The sequence below is a fragment of the Lynx rufus genome, unplaced genomic scaffold (assembly GCF_022079265.1).
Source record: "Lynx rufus isolate CCGP_SWC_20201006 ecotype Redwood Valley unplaced genomic scaffold, mLynRuf1.p SCAF_19, whole genome shotgun sequence".
Classification (NCBI taxonomy): Eukaryota; Metazoa; Chordata; class Mammalia; order Carnivora; family Felidae; genus Lynx; species Lynx rufus.
This window is the reverse complement of record NW_025814833.1, coordinates 15398294-15426227: the sequence shown is the minus strand read 5'-3', so window position 1 is coordinate 15426227 and position 27934 is coordinate 15398294. Positions and strand designations below refer to the sequence as shown.

The following is a 27934-nucleotide window of genomic DNA, read 5'->3' as shown; positions in this document are numbered from 1 at the left end:
CTGGTTTTTCTTTACCTGTTAAAATTCTGAGATTTTTCCCATGTTCATAGTTGCATCCTATCCAATGGTTTTGGGTGTGGAGGCCTTAATCTCACCAGTCACCTTGGATTACCATACCATTTGCCTAATTTCAGTGGCTACACAGAAGCTTTATCCACTGGTGGATACAATAGTTCTTGTGCTTATAAATGTGTGAAGTACTTGGAACTGATTTGTCCTATAATCAGGCCTGCACATGCTATATTAAGTCAGATCCATAAGCCCCCGCCCCCCATAGGGTGTGAGACCATGACATTTTAGAGATCAATATTTGCCATAACTGGCCTCATGATGTTAATGGTCTCCCACAGCTTTTGCAAACCAGAAAGAATTTCCTCGAGGGCCTCGGGCTTCAAATTATTATTGATCATCAGAATGGTGTGTAAAGCACTTTTTAAAAATTGATCTGATCTTCCTTATTGGGGTTTTTGGTTAAAATGAAGAATTGTTAATTTTTAAAAATAATAAAAATCTCTTTATCAAGCACCCTAATATGTGGTCTCAGATGCAATTAATACAGATCAAGTCATGTTTGGTGTAAGTACAATGATAAACAATATCACCCTGAGTGTGACACCCAGTTTAGAAGTGTCAACCGTGGGGCGCCTGGGTGGCTCAGTCGGTTAAGCGGCCGACTTCGGCTCAGGTCATGATGTCGCGGTCTGTGAGTTCAAGCCCCGCGTTGGGCTCTGTGCTGACAGCTCAGAGCCTGGAGCCTGTTTCAGATTCTGTGTCTCCCTCTTGCTGACCCTCCCCTGTTCATGCTCTGTCTCTGTCTCAAAAATAAATAAAAACGTTAAAAAAATTTTTACAAGTGTCAACCGTGCCCCAACAATATATTTTTTTAATTATGCATTTATCAGCTTCAATTATATTAGTATATTAAGGTGTAATTGTAATAAATATATCAGAGAATGCATCCCATTGTTTGATTTCCTAGTGGGTGCTAAGATAATAATTGCTTTTATTTTTTTTAATGTTTATTTTATTTTTGAGAGAGAGCGACAGTGTGAGCAGGGGAGGGAGAGGGAGACCTAGATTCTGAAGCAGACTCCAGGCTCTGAGCCGTCAGCACAGAGCCTTACACGGGGCTCAAACTGCAAGATCATGACCTGAACTGAAGTGAGACACTTAACCAACTGAGCCACCCAGGCGCCTCAGGTAACAATTGCTTTTTAAACCAAATGGATGCTCTTCAGGGGTGCCTGGCTTGCTTAGTTGGTACAGCATGCCAACTTGATCTTGGAATTGTGAGTTTGAGCCCCACATGGGGTGTTGAGATTACTTAAAATTTTTTTTAGGGGCACCTGTTGGCTCAGTCGGTTAAGTATCTGACTTCGGTTCAGGTCATGATCTCAGTTCATGAGTTTGAACCCCACATCGGGCTCTGTGCTGAGAGCTCAGAGCCTGGGGCCTACTTCGGATTCTCTGTCTCCCTGTCTCTCTGCTGTCCCAAGCTCGTGCTCTGTCTCTCTGTCTCTCTCAAAATTAAACATTAAAAAAACTTTAATAAAAAATTTAAAAAATGTTTGAAATAAACCAAATTGATGCTTTTGGTTGTATTTTTATACACAAGTTTTCCTTTATAAAATATTATTTGTCTTAAATAATATGCTGCCTCAGGGCACCTGGGTGGCACAATTAAACATCTGACTCTGCATCAGGCCATGATCTCATGGTTTGTGGGTTCAAGCCCCACGTCAGGCTCTGTGCTGACAGCTCAGAGCCTGGAGCATGCTTCAGATTCTGTGTCTCCATCTCTCTGCCTCTTTCTCTCTCTCTCTCTCAAAAATAAACTTTTTTTAAAAAGAGGAAAAATAAATAATATGCTGTGTCTTTGAACTTATTTGTACCCAGTCTTGTAGATAAAATCTGAATCAGTAACATAGAAAATAGTATTACTGAGGTCACAGTTACAGTTTTGATTACTGTGCACTCAATAGGCAAAAACTGTAACCCTGACCTCGTTCTGTTATTGAGGACAGAATTGGGAAGAGTGAAAGTCTAATGAAAATTGATCATGGTTGTGAATATATTTTACATATGGCTAGTGGCTACCATATTGAACAACACAGGTCTAACCAATTCCAGAAATGTTAGACCCACTGGGTGAGATGTGAATGAGAGAAAATTTGAAGTTTCTTCTAAAAGTTATTTATCTTGCTGAGTATCTTGAATGCAGTGGAAACTGCAACCTGACTTTTAGCAGGCCCTAGGCCATCTCCTTGAGTGAATTTAATCACTAGATCTTCCTCCCAAAATGAAAACACTCAGTTTGGAGGAAAATACAGATTAGACCCCTTGCCCTTTTTCTTTTCATGTAGCTAAAAGGTTGCTTATGTATCCAATCTGATTTATAGTGCCCAGATTTTGCTGTAATGCATTTAAACTCATCTTTTGGGCTTTTTAAAAATGTTTATTTATTTTGAGAGAGAGAGACAGCAGGGGAGGGACAGAGAGAGGGGAGGAGAGAGAGAACCCCAAGCAGGCTCTACACTGTCAGTGCAGAGCCCAACATGGGGTTCAAACTCACAAACTGTGAGATCATGACTCGAGCCGAAATCAAGAGTTGGACACTTAACCAACTGAACCACACAGGCACCCTTCTTTTGGGCTTTTTTTTCAAGTTAATTTATTTTGAGGGAAGTTTATTTATTTTGAGAGAGAGGAGGTAGAGAGAATCCCAAGAGGAGGTAGGTAGAATCCCAAGAAGACTCCATGCTGTCAGCATTGAGCCCAACACAGGGCTCAATCCCATGAACCATGAGATCATGACCTGAACCTAAATCAAGAGTTAGACACTTAACCAACTGAGCCACACAGGCACCCTAATTGGGCCTTCTTAAAACAGGGCACACCTGTATTAGGAAGGTTACCAAAATCACAGAGTCTAGTGATGAGGTACCACTAATTTCTCCTTATTTTTTTTTTTTTATTTATTTTTGGGACAGAGAGAGACAGAGCATGAACGGGGGAGGGGCAGAGAGAGAGGGAGACACAGAATCGGAAACAGGCTCCAGGCTCCGAGCCATCAGCCCAGAGCCTGACGCGGGGCTCGAACTCACGGACCGCGAGATCGTGACCTGGCTGAAGTCGGACGCTTAACCGACTGCGCCACCCAGGCGCCCCTCTCCTTAATTTTTTAAGAATATTGTGTTCCTGGGGCACCTGGGTGGCTCAGTCGGTTAAGCTTCTGACTTAGGCTCAGGTCATGATCTCACGGTTTGTGAGTTTGAGCCCCGCATCAGGCTGTGTCTGCGCTGTCAGCAAAGAGCCTGGAGCCTGCTTCACATTGTGTCTCCCTCTCTCTCTGGCCCTACCCCCCCCCAAATAAACATTAAAAAAAAAGAATACTGTGTTCCTTTTAGTGCTGGCTGACTTGTATTGATGAATTCGATGCAGGATCTGAGTGGTGTCATGAAGAGCTTTATGTTTGTAAGTTTAGCTTTTTTTTTGGCATACAAAGAAATTCAGAAATGTTTGCCAACCTCTCCACAAAAGAGTCCCCCAAAGTTTAACTAAAAATCACTGAAGGGGATGGGGCGCCTGGGTAGCTCAGTCGATTAAGCGTCCAACTTTGGCTCAGGTCATGATCTCACGGTCTGTGGGTTCAAGCCCCGCGTCGGGCTCTGTGCTGACAGCTCAGAGCCTGGAGCCTGCTTCAGATTCTGTGTCTCCCTCTCTCTCTCTGCCCCTCCCCTGCTCACGCTCTGTCTCTCTCTGTTTCTCAATAATAAATAAACATTTAAAAACATTTTTTAAAATCACTCAAGGGGCTCCTGGGTGATTCAACCGGTTAAGTGTCCAACTCTTGATTTCAGCTCAGGTGATGATCTCATGGTGGTGAGATTGAGCCCTACATCGGGCTCCATGCTGGGTTCTGCACTGGGCGTGGAGCCTTTTTTTTTTTTTTTCAATTTACATTCAAGTTAGTTAGCATATAGTGCAACAATGATTTCAGGAGTGGATTCCTTAATGCCCCTTACCCATTTAGCCCATCCCCCCTCCCACACCCCCTCCAGTAACCCTGTTTGTTCTCCATATTTATGAGTCTCTTATGTTTTGTCTTCCTCCCTGTTTTTATATTATTTTTGCTTCCCTTCCCTTACGTTCCTCTGTTTTGTATCTTAAAGTCCTCATATGAGTGGAGTCATATGATACTTGTCTTTCTCTAATTTTACTCCAGTTCCATCCATGTAGATGCAAATGGCAAGCTTTCATTCTTCTTCATTGCCAAGTAATACTCCATTCTGTGTGTGTGTGTGTGTGTGTGTGTGTGTGTGTGTGTGTGTGTGTATACACCACATCTTCTGTATCCATTCATCCATTGATGGATATTTGGGCTCTTTCCATACTTTGGCTATTGTTGATAGTGTTGCTATAAACATTGGGGTGCATGTGCCCCTTCAAAACAGCATACCTGTATCCCTTGGATAAATACCTAGTAGTGCAATTGCTGGGTTATAGGGTAGTTCTATGTTTAATTTTTTGAGGAACCTCCATACTGTTTTCCAGAGTGGCTGTACCAGTTTGCATTCCCACCAACAATGCAAAAGAGATCCTCTTTCTCCGCATCCTTGCCAACATCTGTCGTTGCCTGAGTTGTTAATGTTAGCCATTGTGACAGGTGTGCAGTGGTATCTCATTGTGGTTTTGATTTGTATTTCCCTGATGATGAGTGATGTGGAGCATTTTTTTCATGTGTCAGTTGGCCATCTGGATGTCTTCCTTGGAGAAGTGTCTATTCATGTCTTTTGCCCCTTTCTTCACTGGATTATTTGTTTTTTGGGTGTTGAGTTGGATAAGTTCTCTATCGATTTTGGATACTAACCCTTTATCTGATATGTCATTTGCAAATATCTTCTCCCATTCCATCGTTTGCCTTTTAGTTTTGCTGATTGTTTCCTTCCTGTGCAGAAGCTTTTTATTTTGATGAGGTCCCAGTAGTTCACTTTTGCTTTTGTTTCCCTTGCCTCTGGAAACTTGTTGAGTAAGAAGTTGCTGTGGCCAAGGTCAAAGAGGTTTTTGCTTGCTTTCTCCTGGAGGATTTTGATGGCTTCCTGTCTTACATTTAGGTCTTTCATCCATTTTGAAGTCTGGAGCCTGCTTTAGATTCTCTCTCTCCCTCTCCCTGTGCCCCTCCCCCCCCTCAAAAAATAAAAAATAAAAAAGTTATCACTCAATAATTCCAATATCATCAAGGATAAAATTAAGTATTTAAAGGATAATGGGGGAAATGACTTGTTTAGAAAGTACGAAATGATGGTATAAATCTGAAGTTTCTACCATAATTTTAATATTTACTGGGTTTTGAGAGACAGACTCAGGGGGAGGGGTAGAGAGAAAGGGGAACAGAAGATCCAAAGCGGACTCTGTCCTGATGGCAGAGAGCCTGAAGCGGGGCTCAAACTCACGAACCGCGAGATCATGACCTGAAGTTGATCGCTTAACCAACTGAGCCACCTAGACGCCCCTACTATAATTTTATTTTTTTGAGGGGGAAAGGGGTAAGAAAGAGGGAGAGAGAGAATCCCAAGCAGGCTCCAGGCTCCACATTATCAGGGTGGAGCCGACACGGGGCTCAAACCCATGAATGGTGAGATCATAACCTGAGCCTAAGTCAGAAGCTTACCGACTTTAAAATTACCGTAATTTTTTTTTTTTAAAAGATAAATCTACCTTTGGGGTGCCTGGCTGGCTCAGTCAGAGGAACGTGCGACTCTTGATTTTGGGGTCATGAGTTTGAGCCCCAGGTTGGGTGTGAAGGTTACTTAAATAAACTTTAAAAAAAGATAAATCCACCTTTATTAGTGAGATATCTCTACAACATAATGTTCCTTGCATAAACAGAGTGTCTATCAGCTCAACACTAGGCCTGGTATTCTGTAGAAAGCAAAAGAGGCCCAAAGTCATATAATTCATACAAAGAGTCAATCACTTCATGTAAGCTCTGCATGAGCAATAAAACAAGCTATAGTTCACTATTAGAATATGGTGGTCCTTTTGCCTTCAAAGTCCTCAATTTGATAAATACTCATAATTCTCATTTCTTTCATAGTTTTCACTAATTCCATGCAAGAATGGCCATATTTGATTATGCTGTTGCTTTGGCAATTTGGCAAAAGCTTTGACAGGAAGAACAGACCTAAAAAGAAGACTCAGATTTTCAACAGATGCATGGATGGATGGGAGTGATGGAGGAAGGATGCCCTTAATGGGATGGGCTTGCCTTTTTCTTTAAAAACAACATGAATGCTTTGATCTAGTGAGTGACTGATAAGAGACATCCAGGGGCGCCTGGATGGCTCAGTCAGTTAAGCATCTGACTTTGGCTCAGGTCATGATCTCACAGTTTGTGGGTTTGAGCCCTGTGTCAGTACTGTGCTGACAGCTCAGAGCCTGGAGCCTGCTTCGGATTCTATGTCTCCCTCTCTGCCCCTCCCCCGCTCTCTCTCTCAAAAATAAAAATATATATTAAAAAAAGACATCCACATAGGTACTAAGTGTTGGATAAACGGGGATGTTCTAATAGTCAAAACAGAAGCCCCATACCATCTGAGAGGAAAGGGGAAAAACTGGTCGTAGCTTGATGGAGGAGTGAATACTGGCACTGGGAATCTTCCTTTCTGTACTTACCACTCTAAGGCACTCGAATCTAGAGGGAACTTTCAGGGAATACTGCCTATTCTCCAGTCCAGTGCCATCCAATAGAAATATGTGAGCCACGTGAGTTGTTTTAAATTTTCTAGTAGCCACATTAAAAAAGTAAAGACATGGGGCGCCTGGGTGGCGCAGTCGGTTAAGCGTCCGACTTCAGCCAGGTCACAATCTCGCGGTCCGGGAGTTCGAGCCCCGCGTCAGGCTCTGGGCTGATGGCTCAGAGCCTGGAGCCTGTTTCCGATTCTGTGTCTCCCTCTCTCTCTGACCCTCCCCCGTTCATGCTTTGTCTCTCTCTGTCCCAAAAATAAATAAACGTAGAAAAAAAAAAAAAAAGTAAAGACATGGGTGAAATTACTTTTAGTATTTTATTTTACCCAGTATATCCAAGATGTTGTCATTTCAACATGTAACCAGAAAATAAATTAATGTGCTAGTTTACATTTTTTATTGTCTGAAATCCAGTATGTATTTTATAGTTATAGCACATTTCTAACCAATTCCAGAAGTATAAGCCCCCCACCCCCCACCCCAAGGCTAGTACATGAATGGGAGAAAACTTGAAGGTTCTTCCCAAAGTCCTATTTGTTTCTCTGGTTGTCTTGAATGCTATGTCAATTGCAACCTGACTTTTAGCAGGCCCCAGGCCATTTCCTTGCATGGACCTTCCTTCTGAAAATTAAATCACTGGATCTAGAGCAATATATAGATTACACCCCTCAGCTTTTTTTCCTTAGATTACAACTGAACCAAACTGCTCCTGTCATTAATTTTCATATTCGCTAATCCTTCCCCCTATTTACCTTCTGAATATATGGATAGTCATAAAGCAGCTGCTAGCCCTGCCTTTGCACATTATAATCTCCCCCACGTGACTAACCCTCCCCATTGTATCCTTTTCTAAAAAGATCCGCAAAGGCTCCTAAATGGCCTAACCTTTAAATGGTCACAAATCACATGGCTTGAAGGTGACTAATAGAAAAAGTTCAGTCCTCAGGACTGAGTCCACAATTTCAGAAGGTTCTCCCCCACGTACCCCGCTGATGAGGGGGAAAGAGAAATTCCCTCAGAAGCACAGATAAGACACTGTGCAAGCAACCCATTCTTCTCACCTTCAAATCCTACCCATATTTTCCCCACTGTGGAACAGAGGCCAGGCCAATTTACACTCCTCTCCAATAACCCATAAACAAAGATGGGGATACGACTGTGGGCTGAGGTTAACATTTTATGAAACGTGAGGGGAGACTTTCTGCAAAACAGGGTTTGCAGTGAGGCAGTCGTAGGTTCAAATCCCAATTCTGTCATTTATTAGTTATGTATCTTCAGGTGCCTTAGTTTCCTCATTTGTAAAATGAGAATTCAAATCTACCTCACAGAATCATCATAAAGATTAAGCAAGATACTGCAAGTAGAGCTTGTGCATATAGTAGGCACCCAGGGAATGTTATTTACCTTTCCCTCTTAGCCATTTGAACAAATTAACTAGCACTTCACACAGCTAAATACGGATCAATCCTTTTTATTAAATACCTAGATGGTAAAATATTAAAATGTTGATGTGAATAATAGCTGGTATTGAATATTCAAATTCTAAGGGAACTCCTTAATTAAGTTTTAAGATAACATCTGTACATCTAATCTGTGCCATGCAATAAAACAGCTCTTCCTCAAACAGCTTTTTTTATAAAGTCAATATGTTTTCAGGAGAAATTCAGAAGTTGCTTTTAAGAACATTAACTGAGAGCGAGTTCCCCTTTCACAGCAAATTAGACATTATTAGAGCCAAAACTGCCCAAATCAGTATGGTTCCTATCTCTTCAGACTTTAATCAAGATGTTTCTCTTTATATTGGCAAAAACCACTGCTTAAGTGGGACTCCTGCATCCCCAGTAAATGTAACTGGGCATTTGGTAGTTGGGAGAAAATTGGGTTTGACAACACCCAGAAGCTCATGAGGCCATGTGCCTTCTTCTCTCAGACTTCCGCATTTGGGGGCAAGAAAGGGGAGTTACTTTGTCGACTTCTTTCAAAACATTTTACAAAATATAAAATTTGTACCTTGTAAATCACAACATAAAATAAGTACAGGGCTAAGTGTCCACATTTTACTAGATTTTAGACCTACTATTTTTAAAACAGAATAAAGCACTGCCATTGACAAATATTTTCTAATCCTGGGCTTTTTGAAAGCTATTTAGGAGAAATTAATTTGATGAGTTAGAGACAGCCATTATCCCACTAAATGAAACTGTTTCTATTCTATATTCACATACATTTCAGGCTGAACTTTCTGAAATCTAAAATGCTTACACAAGCAAACTTCAGAAAGATCTTAGTCATGCAAAAGCATACTTTTTCCTAATCCTAGATAAACCAACTCTCTAAGAAACCTTCCAGAGCCTACAGGGCAAAAAGGACTCTCCTCCCATCCTCCTCATCCTGTCCAACCTAGTCCAGATGTTTAAATGAACAGTGAAGGGGCGCCTGGGTGGCGCAGTCGGTTAAGCATCCGACTTCAGCCAGGTCTCGATCTCGCGGTCCATGAGTTCGAGCCCCGCATCAGGCTCTGGGCTGATGGCTCAGAGCCTGGAGCCTGTTTCCGATTCTGTGTCTCCCTCTCTCTCTCTGCCCCTCCCCCGTTCATGCTCTGTCTCTCTCTGTCCCAAAAATAAATAAAAACGTTGAAAAAAAATTAAAAAAAAAATAAATAAATGAACAGTGAAGTTTGGCTTTACAAAGTGAACTCTGAATGGGGCAGCTTTTGACCTGATGAAAACAGTACCCAGACCAAGAAGTGCATACAAAATCAGATCATGAGAAACTAAAAATTATTAAGACATCAGTGTGTAGAAACAGACATTTCAAGCCCTGATAGAAAGTGCACAGCTCCTTTTAAAAGTTGTCTCAAATTTAAGCTCAATCACAGGTAGTATCAATCCAACATGCAGTTTCATCACAAAATCATCTCACTGGTTTGCAAATTTCCAAGCCTGGGGGGGCTTTATCATGCATCAGCCTAGGACAACCCCAGCATTTGGCGACAAAGACAGAAAGTCTCCTTTTGAAATAGAAAAGTGGAAAGAATAGGGGTGCCTGGGTGGCTCAGTCGGTTAAGCGGCCAACTTCGGCTCAGGTGGTGATCTCGCGGTCCGCGAGTTCGAGCCCCGCGTCGGGCTCTGTGCTGACAGCTCAGAGCCTGGAGCCTGTTTCAGATTCTGTGTCTCCCTCTCTCTGACCCTCCCCCGTTCATGCTCTGTCTCTCTCTGTCTCAAAAATAAATAAATGTTAAAAAAAATTAAAAAAAAAAAGAACGATCCACTTAAAAAAAAAAAAAAGAAAAGTGGAAAGAATAAAAACAGATTGCCCGACCTCAAAAGTCTCCCCAGTATGGCTTTCCCTGAGGCAAAAAGGGAACTGAATTTGATTTGTTTTCAAGGAGTATGTTTGGAGAAATGGCACTTCCTCCAAGCAAGCGCTTACATGATTTATTGCTTAAAACGGTCTTTTGCTCATATGCTTGTGACAATCAGAAGAAATTACTTATTTCATCATAGAAGATTAAATGAAAGTTCATAGTTATCACTCACAATCAAGTCCTGTGATAAAACATTAAAATTAGAAGGAAAGAAAATTAATCTTTGTAACTTTTCAATTTAGAGTTATTTCCCCCTATGACAGAGTTCTGGGAACACTTACAATGAACCTGAAGGGAGTGAATGATTATACCCCAAAAGTCCCCTCTATTACATATTGGCTGAAATTAAAGTACTTTAAAATTGAAGAATGGAGGGGCGCCTGGGTGGCGCAGTCGGTTAGGTGTCCGACTTCAGCCAGGTCACGATCTCGCGGTCTGTGAGTTCGAGCCCCGCGTCGGGCTCTGGGCTGATGGCTCAGAGCCTGGAGCCTGTTTCCGATTCTGTGTCTCCCTCTCTCTCTGCCCCTCCCCCGTTCATGCTCTGTCTCTCTCTGTCCCAAAAATAAATAAACGTTGAAAAAAAAATTTTTAAATTGAAGAATGGAACAAGAAGAGCAATAAAAAATATGATGTAGAAATCGTGATTTGTTTTACTTTTAAAATGAAATTTTAAAATGTATAGGATAACCCATTTAATTAGAGTGAGGCATGTCATTCTTTAATAACAACTGGGTTTTTTTGTTTGTTTCTTTGTTTTTATATTTATTTATTTTTGATAGAGACAGGGCACAAGTCGGGGAGGGGCAGAGAGAATGAGACACAGAATCTGAAGCAGGCTCCAGGCTCTGAGCTGTCAGCACAGCGCCTGATGTGGGGCTCGAACTCACAAACCATGAGATCATGACCTGAGCTGAAGTCAGACGCTTAACCGACTGAGCCACCCAGGCACCCCAACAACTGGGGTTTTAATTAGAAAAAAAATTTTTTAATTTTAGAGAGTGCACACACATGAGTGGGGAAGGGGAAGAGAGAGAAAGAGAGAGAGAGAGGGAGGGAGGCGGGGGGTGGGGGGGGAGAGAGAGAGACAAAAAATCTTAAGCAGGCTCCATGCTCAGCACAGAGCCCAACGTAGGGCTCGATCCCATGACCCTGGGACCATGACCTGAGCCAAAATCAAGAGTCAGACGCCCAACTGACTAAGCCACCCAGGCACCCCTTAATTAGAAATTATTTCACTAATTAATCTTTTATTTCTCAAAGTATTCAAGGATAAAATTTGGTGTCCTTTCATTTTTCACTCCAAGAGGCAAATATTAATAGTACTAATTAGTTTGGATGTTTTCATCTATTTTTCCTCCCCATGACCTGTTCTAATGAACATGATATTACCAGGAGAATTCCAGCAAATCATCTCCTGTATATTTATCCATACATAAATTATATTCTCCAAGAGGCCAACCTTTTAAACCAATCAACCAATCAACCCAACCAACCTACCTGTCTAATAGTGTCAATATAGATTTAAAAACTGGTTCTCAATCACATTCATTCATTCCTGTTCTGATGGAGTTCCAGTCCTTTACAAGTACTTAATTAGTTTTAATATAATATGAAACAAAGTAGTGTTATAGTTCATTATAGGTAGTCATTCTTTTACCTGCTACAAAAAGCATAATAAAGTATACATACAAAAGTATAAAAACATAATGCAAAATATACATTTACACGCATCAGTCTCCATGTTGAAAGACAGGATTTCTTTAGGAACTGTTGCTGAGAGACTGAGATATTAAGAATACAATTATATGTAATCTAAATACAATTAACAACATACTAAACACAAGTGTTCTGAAGGGCTTTCCAAATATATTTCAGTGGCCTAATTCTTACAGGTTATAGCTTGAGTAAGCTTCTGATTGCTTGAGACCTCAGAAGTGATGGTTATAGTGACACAGGATGCATGCATTTTCATTTTTTTCCTTTCATTATAAATCAGGTTTAGTGGATACTCCTTTAGAAATTGGAACATTTTGAGTCTCCTGAAGAGCCTTGAGAGACATATTCTCAAAATTAAGGAACCTAGATAAACAAAGTTAAAAATACTTACTATATTTTGTTTGGGTATACATTCATTTCATGTTCCCATTAATATATGATTGCTACATGATTAATATTCTCACAACAAAAAAGTGAAATATTTTACTGTAATGAAACACATCTGCAAATTGAGTCATTTGCCATTCTTTTATCTTCTGAAGCACTATGCTTAGAAATACTGTATCCTCAGTAGCTGATTTGTATGCAGAGAAGGAACTTGGCTAGATATAATCATTATTTGACAAATGCCATATGACCTTCTGTTTGGGGACTATCAAATCTCAAATTGGAAATGTTCATGACTACCCCTGGGATAAATCCAGCTGCCTGTTTTGGGTCCAGAACATTCACAAAAAAAAAAAAAAAAAAAAAAAAACCAAGAAAAGGAAAAATGCAGCTGCCAACAAAACACCACCAAACCACTATAATAGTCTGCTAAAAGAGGGCTGAACAGGCCTTTATATTATTGCACAATGGGACAACCTTTGAGTTGGAATGCTCAATCCTTGCAACTCCAAGACATCTGGATTTTTTTAACCTTCTCACATTGGATACAATCTAAGCAATATTTTTATATTTAGCTCATGTGTAATTTGCAAATTTTAGTGACTGAAATTGGAAAAGTATTAGTAACTTCCCAGTGGCTTTATAAATTGGTATTGGGCTGTAACCATTACCCAGGTTTTCTTAAATGTCAATTTACCCACTAGACTGGAAGCTCCTTAAGGGCAAGGGCCACCTGTGTATTATTCATCTTTGTGTCACGTCACCTAGAAGCTAGCAAATATTCAATAAATGTCCATTGAGCTGAACTGACCTTGGCTGACTAAGGATGTCATATACACAGAAATGGCAAGATTGTAGGCTGGCTTGACACAAAATTAATTTGGAAACTAAAAATGAACCGAAGACACATTGCCTGAGAGAAAACAGGCTCTCCCTGTATTCGTAATCTCAGGAATGTGGGTAAACTAAGTTTCCTTTAAACGCAGCACAAAGAGGCTGATATGCTAGTTTAACCTCTTTGAATTAGCTTTCCTGCACGACCTTATGCTTAGAAACTGATCAGGCTCCCAGTGTAGAGTGACACCCCTGATTAACACCATGACCTGAGGCCTCAGACCCAGGGGAAGGAGAAAACATACATATTTAGTCCACATCACCAAGGCAACACAGTCACTGTACCTCAGCATAGTAGGAAAAACAAGCACAGATGATGATGTTAAATATTTTTAAAGTGTTCCGTACACCCACTGTTAACAGTGGTTAGAAACAAGGATAAATTATTTCAGAAACCGGGCAATTAAAGGTTTTAACTTCTCTAATATGCGAGTGCTTTGTTTTCATTGCCATCACTCCATAGGCAATCTTGGTCAATTAACATTAACTTAGTACCAACAATAAAGGTTCAAAGTTCGGTTTTGACATCAGTGACTCAGATATTGTCTTCTTAAGAACACCAGGTGCTACAGGCCTCAAATAGGGCATCTCATCCCTCAAATGGAAAGACATCTGACTTTGAAACCAGTAAGTCAGCATAACATGAGACCTGCTGAAGAAACATACCCGGAAAGAGGATTTATAAATGGGCTACTGAGGAGACTATTTACACTTTTATACACCAGGAATAAATAAGAAAATGTAACAATACGGAAAGTTGTAGGATATAACTGTCATAACAAAAGCAAATATTCTACAAAGAACTTCAAAAGGCTATAGAAAGTAAAATATCAGGGCACCTCTATGGGCTAGGAAAGATTTTGGCAGACATAAGCATTGTAACTAATGATGAAGCAAGAAAAATTCTCTAAGCCTTATCCCAGCCCAGATGAAATACTCCCCCAAATTTTCAACCTTCCTTTACTCTTATCCAAGTTCACCAAGAAACTTCCAGTTTCCTAATTGTTTACCCTAAGCAGACTTAGCACTATAGATGAACACATTTACATTCTAATGTGGGAATCTCCAAGTCTTACAAGTTTCATTTAGTGGGAGATGGTTTCTCAGTCTGAGGGTCAGACCCTGGATCTACAACCTTCACGTATGTTGTATCTTGGGAGGCCCAGCTGCAACAGCCAGCCAAATGGTCTCCCTCTTTTTACTATCCACCCTCACCTTTCTCACCAACTTCTAACTGTAACACAGGTCACCACAATCTTGTAAATGTCTGTATCCATCTGAAAAATAAAACCACATGTCACATATTTGTAAACAACCAAATGAAAATGGCTGAGACACTAGAACAGCGAGGTTATTAGGAAGAAATGCCTATTGTCACTATGTAAATTCATAACTGCTCCTTTAACTCCCAAAAGAGCTTGCTTACTGTTCTTAATGAAATAAGTCCATGGCCTTCATATGCCACTTAGGATAGGACATACACGCTCTTTGGGGGAATACAGTAAGGACCCAAATCTGGAAGTTCTGGGCATCTGTGTAGTATGAGTTTACCCAGCTTCAGGCCAGGGCACTAAATGAATTGAACCTGAATCTCTTCAAGCCTATCTGTGTACAGGTCATACAGGGGACATAAAAACAAGTTAAATTACTTTACAGCGATACAATCAACAAAATCCAGAATGTGGGAGAAAACTCTGTAAGACAAAACAACCAGATTCCTTCAATAATTAATTTAAAGGGAAAATACAAAGGGAGACCTTCTAGATTAATAAATAACAACTAAATGCAATATATGGACCTTGTCTGGTACCAATTTCAAGCAAACCAATGGTTAAAAAAATGAAAAAGAGAGGCAATCAAGTTCATTTGTCACATATTTAAACAAGATATTTGATCATATTAAGAAATAGTTCTTTTTTGGGGTGTGATAATGATATTTTAGGTGTAATGATGTTTTTAAAAAAATTTAGCTTTTAAAGATACATATTTATTTATCCATTCATCAGTTGATGGACATTTAGGCTCTTTCCATAATTTGGCTATTGTTGAGAGTGCTGCTATAAACATTGGGGTACAAGTGCCCCTATGCATCAGTACTCCTGTATCCCTTGGGTAGATTCCTAGCAGTGCTATTGCTGGGTCATAGGGTAGGTCTATTTTTAATTTTCTGAGGAACCTCCACACTGCTTTCCAGAGCGGCTGCACCAATTTGCATTCCCACCAACAGTGCAAGAGGGTTCCCGTTTCTCCACATCCTCTCCAGCATCTATAGTCTCCTGATTTGTTCATTTTGGCCACTCTGACTGGCGTGAGGTGATACCTGAGTGTGGTTTTGATTTGTATTTCCCTGATAAGGAGCGACGCTGAACATCTTTTCATGTGCCTGTTGGCCATCTGGATGTCTTCTTTAGAGGAGTGTCTATTCATGTTTTCTGCCCATTTCTTCACTGGGTTATTTGTTTTTCAGGTGTGGAGTTTGGTGAGCTCTTTATAGATTTTAGATACTAGCCCTTTGTCCGATATGTCATTTGCAAATATCTTTTCCCATTCCGTTGGTTGCCTTTTAGTTTTGTTGGTTGTTTCCTTTGCTGTGCAGAAGCTTTTTATCTTCATAAGGTCCCAGTAATTCACTTTTGCTTTTAATTCCCTTGCCTTTGGGGATGTGTCGAGTAAGAGATTGCTACGGCTGAGGTCAGAGAGGTCTTTTCCTGCTTTCTCCTCTAAGGTTCTGATGGTTTCCTGTCTCACATTTAGGTCCTTTATCCATTTTGAGTTTATTTTTGTAAATGGTGTGAGAAAGTGGTCTAGTTTCAACCTTCTGCATGTTGCTGTCCAGTTCTCCCAGCACCATTTGTTAAAGAGGCTGTGGTTTATATACACAATGGAATACTACGTGGCAATGAGAAAAAATGAAATATGGCCTTTTGTAGCAACGTGGATGGAACTGGAGAGTGTGATGCTAAGTGAAATAAGCCATACAGAGAAAGACAGATACCATATGGTTTCACTCTTATGTGGATCCTGAGAAACTTAACAGGAACCCATGGGGGAGGGGAAGGAAAAAAAAAAAAAAAAAAAAAAAAAGGACGTTAGAGTGGGAGAGAGCCAAAGCATAAGAGACTGTTAAAAACTGAGAACAAACTGAGGGTTGATGGGGGGTGGGAGGGAGGGGCGGGTGGGTGATGGGTATTGAGGAGGGCACCTTTTGGGATGAGCACTGGGTGTTGTATGGAAACCAATTTGTCAATAAACTTCATATAAAAAAAAAAAAGAAAAAAAAATAAAGATACATATTTAAGTTACTGTGGATAAAATGAGATATCTGGGATTTGCTTCAAAATAATCAGGGAGTGGGGTGGGGAAGGAGTAAATGAGATATAGATGAAGTAAGATTTGCCATGAATTGAAGCTGGGTGACAGATACAGAAAAGGTCCATTATACTACTATTCCCCACGTACTTTTATATATGCTTGGAATTTTCCATAATGAAAAGTTTAAAAATGACAACCAAACAAACAAAAAACACACACAGAAGAGAAGAGGCATTTCTAGGGTAATAGGAGAAAATTCCCAGTCCAGCTTCCAGCCCCATTAAGTAGCCAGATTCTCTGGGAGGTCGGCAGGTTCATCTACCAAGTCCTGCCCTTCAATTTTACATTATTGGCCTAAGAAAGGACATTAAGTTGTCTGAGTTTGATTACTTACCAGATACCTCTTAATGTCCAAGTTTGCTACCCAATTTTAACTGGACTTTAAGAAAAATTAAAATAATTTCTGAAGCTAACAGAATTTTAGCATCTGTTGAATTTATTCAGCATAACCACAGAGGTACTGTCTTCATGCTGTCACACACACAAACACAGATACAGCACAATATCCATATTTAGCCATGTGCATTCCTTCTGAGGCTCATTTATATGTCTTCATATGCCACAGCCCATCATTTAAATAATGGATATTTTCAATGCCAATTCCTTTGTTGACTTTCTCACTGTGGAAGGAGAAAAGCACATAAACATATTGTTATGAATTTTTATAGGCTTACTTATGGTAAATATAATTCCGAGTGCATTGCTATTTTGCAATTATTGAGCCCCATGCAGGGAATTTATTTATTACATTAATGTTATTGACTACATTAAATGACATTACTCTGCTGCAGTTCCTGTCTTAAAATGATTCTAGTGATCTAACTAGTGGGCCTTATAGAAACAAAGTAATGATGTCACCATACCAGGAGAACATCAGAGTGTTGTAATTGACTGTGGAACAAAATTAACAGGATTAATTTGGTCATCAAATGAGTTCCAAGTTTTTCAATATATTGACTACATTTTGGTAAATATCTTTAATACTTCCTTAATAATCTATACTACTAGGTCAAAATAGAAGATAAATACCATGTGGTACTGAACTGTGTCACGGTTTTAAAAATTAGTAGCACAACATTCTTCCCCCCAATTAAAAATTTAAGTCATACTGAATAAAAAGTTCCTGGGGCACCTGCGGGGCTCACTCAGTTAAGCATCTGACTCTTGATTTCGACTCAGGTCATGACCTCATGGTGTGAGATGAGGCAGCATCAGGCTCTGCGCTGGGCATGGAGCCTGCTTGGGATTCTCTCTCTCCCTCTCCTTCTGTCCCTACTCCCGCATCCACATGCAAGCGCGTGTGTGTATACCTTCTCTCGCAAACAAAAAAAAATTTTGTTATTTCCTAAAATACCACACACATACATATAAAACAGCTGTGTTGGCACCCGGTTCTTTTCAGAGTGCTTAAGAAAGAATGCAATCCTGGAGACAAAATAGGTTTCAATGGCTTCCGAAGTGTCAGGAAAAATCAGAAACGAGGCTTCTGTGCTTCAGTATTTGTAAGATGTGATATGAATGACAGCAAATTTCACCTGTAATTCTGATGCTTCCCGCATAGGTTACCCTTTCTCAAAAGCCAAGGGGGCCTAATGTGAGACTTACATATCTTCTGCAGACATCTTCATGACTCCAACACACAGAGCATGCTGTTTTCCTTCTGCCATGATTGCCTGAAAACACACAGCTAAGAAAACTATCAAAATGCCTTGGAGAGGGTGTATCAAACAATGATCACGTTACTAGTTAAGCCACTTTGAACCCATCTTGTATCCTCACCCAGACCATCAACTCAATTGAGGGCAGGGACCTAGCAGAGTCTGTGGGCACATTGTAAATATTCAATAAATGCTAAATGAATGCATCTAATAATCATTCTTGGTTTTTAAGTTAAATGTTAATACCATAACCCAATGCCAACAAAACCAAAATAAGACCTGCAAAAAAGATAAAAATTTTCATGTAAATATTAAAAACTGTGAAATAAATAAACACGATTTGTTCTAATGTTGTAATCAATGAATGCCGGTTTTATGTAATGGACACATTTTTTTTTAATTTTTTTTAACGTTTATTTATTTTTGAGACAGAGAGAGACAGAGCATGAACGGGGGAGGGTCAGAGAGAGAGGGAGACACAGAATCTGAAACAGGCTCTGGGCTCTGAGCAGTCAGCACAGAGCCCGACGAGGGGCTCGAACTCACGGACAGCGAGATCGTGACCTGAGCTGAAGTCGGACGCTTAACTGACTGAGCCACCCAGGTGCCCCATGGACACATTAAAATAATAATTATACCCCCAGTCTATCTGTAACAACCCAGTGTATGTTTCAACCTTTCTAGAACAACCAAAATGTTCCTGGTTATCATTTGAAGCATTTAGAATGTTACACATTGCAGTACATATTTTACAAAGCAAAATTCCCAGGGTACACAGTATCTCCCTGCACTAGTTTTGCAACTATCTAAAAGTCTGTAATTATTTCAAAATAAAAATTACTTTAAAAGCAAAGGTTAGGCACTTGAAAATTCTTCCATTTAAGACAATCTCCAGAACTATAAACCTACAACACTTAGAAAAGTCAAAAACATTAAAAAGAAAACCTGTCCTCACAGAATACTTTTCTCCATCTCATTTTCAATTCATAGACTCAGCATTCCAAAAATATTTGAGCACCTATTATGTGACCAGTATCTCTGTCGACACAAGCTGTTCCTAAGGTACCAACATACACCTTATACAATCTACCCCTTAAACGTAACTGCCACAACAGAGGACACTGGGCAGTGTCGGGAGACTAGACAGTCTCCTTCAAGTACAGGACACACTCTTAAACCCACTCCAATGGCCTTCCCACTCTACAGTGATTTCCCTATACCTACCAAGTATTTTCTCAACCTGACGCAAATGGCCCTTTCATGACAAAAGAGAAGATCTCCTCCTCTCCAGACTAGTTGACAAAAACCTATTTGATCTAGAATATAGCTAAACACCACTGTAGAAATGAAAATTATGCAAAATTACTCAGTTACATCATGAGTTTTAAGGACTATCTGAAAATTTAACATTTCTCTTTGAGAAAATATGTTCTGAGGCCCAAACATCCAACTTAAAAATGATCTGTAATATAAAAGTTGGGGATTGTCAGTATTTCCCACTACCCACTTCTAACACTCTACCTGGTGCCTAAGCTATTTTCCCTTGTGAGTGCTTTTACTCCAGTATATATGGATAAGCCAATTATAAAAGTAGCAAGCTGATGGGGGCGCCTGGGCGGCTCAATCAGTTAAGCATCCCACTTTGGCTCAGGTCATGATCTTGCGGTTTGTGAGTTTGAGCCCCACGTCGGACTTTGCGCTGACAGCTCAGAGCCTGGAGCCTGCTTCAGATTCTGTGTCTCCCTCTCTCCCTGCCCCTCCCCTGCTAACGCTCTGTCTCTCTCTCTTAAAAATAAACATTAAAAAAAAATTTTAAAGTAGCAAGCTGATGTCTAAAGAAGTGATCCAATCATATCATATATAGCCTCTCCATTAATAATCTAGAGTTTCAGGGGTGCCTGGTGGCTCAGTCAGTTAAGTGTCCAACCCTTGATTTCAGCTCAGGTCATGATCTCACAGTTCGTGGGTTTGAGCCCTGCATTGGGCTCTGTGCTAACAGCATGGGACCGGCTTGGAATTCTCTCTCTCCCTCTCTCCCTGCCCCTCCCCTACTTGCACACACACACACACTCTCTCTCAAAACAAATAAATAAACATTTTAAAAAATAATCAAGTTTTATACTGTGTCCTGAGTCTGATAACATTGGGCAGTAACTGGGCCGGAATGCAGCTGGGACTTCTTATTACTTGTTCCCATTTAACTTCTAAGATGGGACATAGAAATGATGTTATTTCCCACACATTGAAACGCAACAAGAAAGGCTGAAATGATGTTTTTTCCCACATATTGAAATGTAACAAGAAAGTCATGAGACAACAGTAGCGGTAACCTCCAGAAAAGTACACCTAATCTTCTCTTGGGTGATAGATCTTCCAGTAATGACAAAAATACTGTGAATACATTTTTCAGCAGTTATAGCCTGGGAAGGATACAACAACTGTATCTACTGCAGCAGGGTAAAGTTGAGCTCCAGGAGAAGTTAAGCCTGGACACATGATATTTGCTCCACTGAGAACAAATTTGATGGCTCCTTTATCAACCTGCTGGTGTGGCAGGATAAAAGGATCTAGAAGAAAAGAAATACATCACATAAATTAATGAGACTAATGACTCAACAGAAAAAGGCAAAGGACATGAGCAAATATTTCCCAAAATTACAGTATTCTGAAAAATGCAAAATAAAACTGAAACACCATCCTTCATTTATCAAGTTGATAAATATTTTTAACAAAAGTAATTCCCAGTGCTTGCAAGAGTTTAGGAAAACTAGCATTTTCATACACTGCTAGAAGGCTTATAATGAAGCACAACTTTTCTTTAGGACTACGTGGCAACATGTATCAACAGCCTTGAAAAGGTTCATACTCTTTGACTTGGTAATTCTCTTTCTAGGACTTTATCCTAAGAAAACATTAGAGATATACAATATATTTAGGCAGAAATATAATCATTGCAGCACTATTATTTACAATAAAAATAAACTGGAATCAACCTCAATGTCCAACAATGAAGAGATAAATGACTTAAGGTATGTCTATAGTACGTATATAATAGAACAATACTTTTGGAAAATATGTATTACTCTGGGAAATGTTCATAATATAATGTTAAGAGGAAAAAAGTAAAATAAAAAAAAATACCAAAGAGATCAGTGGTTGCTAGGGAGTGAGAGGAGAAAAAGCAGGAAGGGACAAATAAGTGGAGCAGAGGACTCTTAGGGCAATAAATTATACTATGATACTATCATATGACAGTATCATAGTGATACTGTAACAATGGATACATGACATTATGCATTTGGTAAAACCCACCAAATGTACAATGCAAAGAATGAACCCTAATGTAAACTATGGACTTTGGTTAATAATAATGAATCGATATTGGTTCATCAGTCATAACAAATGCATGACACCAAAGAATAATAAGGGAAGGGTGGTAGGAAGTATATGGGAACTCTTTTTTCTGCTCCATTTTACAACTGCCCTAAAAAATAAAGTCAATTAATTAAAAGCTATTTAACGGAGAGCCCAATTTAAAAAGGAAAAAATATTTTTAAAAAAGGAAAAAATATATAAACACACATACATAATATAGGAAATAATTGGATGGAAGTACACCAACATACTAACCATGGTTATCTCTAGTCATAGGAATACAGGTGATCTTATTTCTGCACTTTCCAATTCTCTAGAATGAACACAAATTCCTTTTATAATCCCAAAAAATTTATTTGTGTGTGTGTGTGTGTGTGTGTGTGTGTGTGTCATAATCTAAGGATTAAAGGATCCCTGAAAGATTCAAAACAATGGCTGGGCGGGGGGGGGGGGGGAGCGGCGGGGATTTTTTAGACCTCTCAGGGCTTTCTAGGAATATTAATAATTGGTAAAATTCATTCACTTTAATGTCTTACCACTAGCCCTCCCACTATTCAGAGAATAATTATTTTTTCTACCAAGACTACATATTAATTTAAACATCTTATTGAAAAAAAGAAACCTGAAACAAACATAATTTGTTTTCTAGTTCTCCATCCTCGTTAATACCTGCCCTTTAATAATAATGATGATGATGATGATCTTGAGCATGATGATGATAATATACAGTAGCAGTGGACAGTTACTTAACAATTACTACATCATTACAATGGCTATCATATATTGAGCCATTACTGTGTTCCAGGCATTGCATGCACGAATCTCATTTAATCCTCACAATCCTGGGAGATATGATATACAATGTATCCATTTTTTTAAAAGATAAGGAAATATAGCTTAAGGAGTGCCTGGCTGGCTCAGTGGGTAGACCATGCAATTCTTTAAAAAAATTTTTTTTTCAACGTTTATTTATTTTTGGGACAGAGAGAGACAGAGCATGAACGGGGGAGGGGCAGAGAGAGAGGGAGACACAGAATCGGAAACAGGCTCCAGGCTCTGAGCCATCAGCCCAGAGCCTGACGCGGGGCTCGAACTCACGGACCGCGAGATCGTGACCTGGCTGAAGTCGGACGCTTAACCGACTGCGCCACCCAGGCGCCCCTAGACCATGCAATTCTTGAAGTTGGGGTTGTGAGTTCAAGCCCTGTGTTGGGTGTAAAGGTTATTTAAAAATTAAAAAAAAATCTTTAAAAAAAAAAAAAAGAAAGAAAAGGAAGTAAGGTTTAAACAAGTGATGACCTGTTTAAGTGGCCTGGCATAAGTGAAACACATTGGAAATTGAACCCAGGTCTGCCTAACTCCAAGTATGCTTTTAACCACCATATTATCCTGCTTCTTGCACATCAATAACTTTAGGATGTTCTAAAAGGTTGGTTCCCAGCAAAATATTATTATTAAATAGGAACACCTTTCTATTCCAACTTATTATGCAAATGCTTAACATACAGAAAAACCATTAAGAATAGTTTGATGAAGGGGTGCCTGGGTGGCTCAGTCAGTTGAGCGTCCAATTTCAGCTCAGGTCATGATCTTGCCCTTCAGAGTTCCAGCCCTGCGTTGGGCTCTGTGCTGACAGCTCAGAGCCTGGAGCCTGTTTCAGATTCTGTGTCTCCCTCTCTCTCTCTCTGCCCCTCCCCTGCCTGTGGTGTAAGTGTGTGTGTGTCTCTCTCTCTCTCAAAAATAAACAAACATCAAAAAATGAAAAACAAAGAATAGTTCAATGAATACTTGGACGCCACCCACTGAGATTGAATAATTGTTCATTAACGCTTTGCTCTGTTTGCTTTATCTCTATTTATGCACACACATTTTGTCCTCTACTATGTGAAATTTCAAACATAATGCTTCACCATAAATAAGCACATATCACCTAAAAATAGTCATTCTCCTACATAACCACAATACTATTAACATACCTGAAACTGTAACAATAGTCCCACAATATTGTCTTATAGCCAAACCATATTCAGAGTTCCCCCCAAGAGCCCTAAGAAAGTGTTCTTTATCTTTTTTGTGGGGGAAGGGGGAGGGCTTGAATTTTGCTTTTCAAACCAGGATCTAATCTAGATTCATGCAATACATTTGAGTACTTTGTCTCTGTCCTCTTTTAGTTGAGTAGGAATTAACGTCACCAGAATATTTTCATTTTAAACTTTTTCCACTGCATCAGGACTCAGTTTCTCTCCAATGTACTTTTTTAACCTGATGAAATCAATACTTAGTCAAGTAATTGTAAATAATTCTTTATAAATACTAAAATGATTCACCTCTTTTAAGATTTGCCTCACTGCTCCAGACCTCTGCTCCACCATGTAATTCAAAATTTATCTCATCTTACCAAAAACCAAACTCATTAAGTTACCACTACCACCTACACAGCCTTCCAGTCACTCCCCTTCTTTCTGCCTCTTGGCTAGAATGCCAGAAAGACACTGGTTTGAAAAGCAGAAATTTTAACTTCACAGTTGAAAACCTCTTGTGCACCAGGATTTTATCTCCTTTGAATTTTCTTTTGTAATGTACTCAATCTAACAATGTGCAAATGTAGGTATGTAACAAACATTATTTTGTTTCACAACAGCTGACCTTGCCACCCAACTAACAATAACTGGGACTACCACAATTAGCCAATGCTTTCCCTTAGATAGAGTTAATCTCTAGGAGGCATATCTAGATACGAATTTAAAAAACGGAAGTGCTCACAGCACTTATCACAGTCTGTGAATAAACATTCATGTAATGATCTAATTGTCTATTCTTCCAACTAGACTGTGAGCTTCATAAGGACAGCAACCATGTCTGCCTTTGCTTCCCATCATATTCTCAGTACCTAGCTCAGTACCTGACACATAGAAGTTCAATAAATACTTGCTGAATGAATGAATGAATGTTCTTTCTTGGCCTTTCTGGACCGCGTAATGAGAGAATTTGCATTTTTCAGATTTACCACAAGACGGGGATTCATTTTAGTTTTATACCCCATATCACCTAGTAGTAATAAATAAGTTAAGTACCAGAAGCCACTTTCAACTCCCCTTATATCTTTCCATATCCCCAAATATGTATTTTCTAACAAGACTTACATTTGTGAAGTAACCTTAGGGTTGGATAAAAAGGCCCTTCTCTTTGTCTAAAAAACAGTAATTCTCCATTTACTGTAAGGATTTCTATATGTTCATGGCTGTAAGACAAATGTCACAAAGTACCAAGTTAGATATTTTCTTCGAAAAATGAATATACCAAACACCCTTTAAATAATAACAAATATGAAACATATATATACAAAGATACAGCAGCCTCTTTTTAATTTCATTAAATATCCAGGCAAAAAAAACCATTATTTAAATTGTTTCATCTACCATACCAGTCCAGTAGAAAAAAAAATTTTTTTTGACCTACTGTAATTGTATTTCACATTTTATTATTTTAATTTCATCGTTAGATAATTCAATAAAATAAATATTTACAGTACAAACTGAAATAAATTAAATCCAAGTCTGAATAAAAACATTTAACTCTTTAATAAAACAATTAGTACACAAAGCCACATTTTTCACAAACATGAAGAAACACTTGACAATACGAATATTGTTTTAGAATTATTCTATTTATCTGCTCCTATAATTAATCTACCAATGGTTAATGTGACAATAATTCCATTTTTTATGAGTGCAATCTAATCATACAATATTAAGCTATTCTGAGCTGTGCATAGAGATAAATAAAGACTTACCATCGAACCATTTTGACAGGATCTTTCTTAGGCATGATTTGATTAAGCCATGGTTCAATACCTGGAAATTGCTCTATCAATTGGTTCTTAATACCCTTTATAACTGAGGTTTTCAACTGGATGCAGTTAGACACGTTTTCTTTTTCATCAAATCTGTCAAATGATTTTTGCAAGGAAAAAAAAAAGGGATTTCTAAGCAAAAATATCAGAATAGCTAAAAATATTGTTTTAATTAGTCATCTATTCCCAAGTATTTAGATGTCTAAAATAATTATGAAATAAATTGTTTTAATATAATTTCCCTTTTATTCTGTCCAGCACAAAACCAGTGTCTTAATACAATATTAAACTGTCATGTATACACAATGAAGGGGAGGGGCAGGTGGGAGGATGTGAGGCATATTTCACATTATAATCTGTAATCAGCTACACAAATGCCCTTCCTGGAAAACCCTACTCAATTCTACCCAGGAAGAAACAGTTTCCCACCTATAACAAAACCTGTGTACAAAAAAACAAAAACAAAAACAAAAAAAAGTAAAATAAAACAAAAAACCCTCGAGCATTGAAATACAAAAGACCAACCCAAATAAAACCTAGGCAATTAGCCCCTGCTAGGCTATGTAATCTGCTGAGATTTTTTTTTAAGTGATGACGATGACTTCTAAGATTTCTATTTATTTTTGCTCAAAATGTCATGCACAAAACCCACCTTCCTTTGCCCATGTTCCCCCTTTGCTTTTTGCGTCTACCAAATCTGGAAGGCAAACCCACTAAGTAGGTTCCCAAAGAATTTTTGTCTTCCTTATACTGAGTAGCCTATGGGGCAATCACGCTATTTTCAAGACAAGGTTAATCTGGCAGCTAGGCAATAGGCATGACAGGCCGCTTGCTTCCTGTCACCCAGACTCCTTCACTCCCATGACCCAGGAAGTCAAGCCTTCCCTTATTCAGCTCATAACTAATAAACATATGGCAGTGAGTGCAGGGCTCTCCTCTCAACTAAAGAGGATACACCCTTAAATCACAGTACAAGGATGTGATTGGTAGAACCCTAGGGATGGCGATAGGACTGGGAGAGGAGGCAAAAGAAAAAGAGGAGTAAGGAAAAAGAAAACGAGGGTGGGAAGATCAAAACCCGACTGAAGATTAGGGATGGAAAGCTTAAATGTTGCAAGTTGCGAGTAAGAGCATAGTACTCTAGAAAACCTTAGTGAGTAAGGATGGCAGGGGCGGGGGAGAGAGAAAGATGTTCTTTGCTCTCGCCCTCTTCCCCACCCCCACCCCACCGACTTTGTGAGCAGCCAGTGGAGCCCACAGCATGTCCTTACTTCTTGAACATGATCCAAGGTGAAGGGGGCGACGATAGGGAAGGGCCCGGAATGGGGGGAAAAAATTGAATTAGCAAGGGTCCGGCAGATCCCTTCACACGAGGAAGGCCGGCACTGACAGTCAAGAGCTGTTGTCGTTATCCGGAAAGGGAGACAGACAGCCGCACTTTACGGTTCTCAGTGAAATGTGACTACTTCCGCTCCTCTGAACACGTCGGCATTTTTGCCGACTCTTTTGGGGCTACCGATTGCTCTCCAGAGAGAAGAGCTGGAAGGGCGGGACTAGAAAGGGAAGAAGAGATAGAGCAAACATTCTGGTTGCAGGAAGAGAAGAATGAAGGGGGCGGGGAAGTCAACCAAGGCAGCATTTATGGCAGTTGCGTCAGTTACGGGCTCCTCAAAGGGTCAAGAGTGTTCCGTGTTTGATTGCTACCTGCTGTTAACCTAAGCAATTTCTTTAATGGGAACGGTTTTTGTTCCCCGAAACAACCGAATGGACTGGTGCTTACCGACCACCGGGAACCCAGGCAAGCCTCACGGCATCTTATTAATGTACTCGTGGGCTTGCCAGGTTTAGCAAACAAAAATACAGGACATCCAATTTTTAAATTTCAGGTAAACAGTGAATTTGTTTGTTTGTTTGTTTTAGTTTGACTGCACCTCATGAGATTTTGGGGACATACTTATATTTTTAAAATTTGTTATCTGAATTTAATTGGACGTCCTGTATTTTAATCTGGCAGCCACACTCACCAGCCATAGTAAGGTGACCACATAGAATTATTCATTCGGTTGTTGTCCCCTGCCTCATCCCCATACCTATAAATTGGGCTATAACTCAAGGGAGGTAATTTCCTTGTCGATAAAATGGTCTCTAGGCAAGTAATACAAGATTAATTTTTTTAATGTTTATTTATTTTTGAGAGAAAGAGAAAGCGCGCATGTGCGCATGAGCAGGGGAGGGGCAGGGAGAGGGAGAGAGAGAATCCCAGGCAGGTTCTGCGCTGTGGTTGCAGAGCCCGAGGGGACGGGGGTGGGGGGAGTGATTCAGTTCCAGGAACTTTGAGATCCTGACCTCAGCCCAAATTAAGAGTGGGACGCTTGGGGCCTTGGGTGGCTCAGTCGGTTGAGTGGCTGCCTTCCTCTCAGGTCATGATCTCACGGCTCCTGAGTTTGAGCCCCGCATGGGGCTCTGTGCTGACAGCTTGGATCCTGGAGCCTACTTCAGATTCTGTGTCTCCCTCTCTCTCTCTCTCTCTCTCTGTCCCTCCCCCACTGATGCTTGCTCTCTCTC

The 27934-nt window shown here is 39.8% G+C and overlaps 1 protein-coding gene across 1 annotated transcript; it reads right to left on the bottom strand.

Moving 5' to 3' along the window:
• Window positions 1-16901: 16901 nt before the first annotated feature.
• MCTS1 (MCTS1 re-initiation and release factor) lies at window positions 16902-26857 on the bottom strand. Its single transcript, XM_047082114.1, has 6 exons — window positions 26641-26857; window positions 25310-25462; window positions 24660-24757; window positions 20575-20708; window positions 18089-18156; window positions 16902-17103 (listed from the first exon to the last, which is right to left on the bottom strand). Exons 1-6 carry the CDS (start codon window positions 26649-26651, stop codon window positions 17022-17024), a joined length of 546 nt encoding a protein of 181 aa, XP_046938070.1. The 5' UTR covers window positions 26652-26857; the 3' UTR covers window positions 16902-17021.
• Window positions 26858-27934: the final 1077 nt, after the last annotated feature.

Coding starts and splice junctions, on each gene's coding strand:
- MCTS1 (XM_047082114.1), bottom strand. Junction 20,709..24,659: donor CCTAAGGTTACTTCACAAAT/GTAAGTCTTGTT, acceptor CTTTTCTTCTAG/ATCCTTTTATCCTGCCACAC. Junction 17,104..18,088: donor AAGATGTCTGCAGAAGATAT/GTAAGTCTCACA, acceptor CTCCTTCCACAG/TGAGAAAGTCAACAAAGGAA.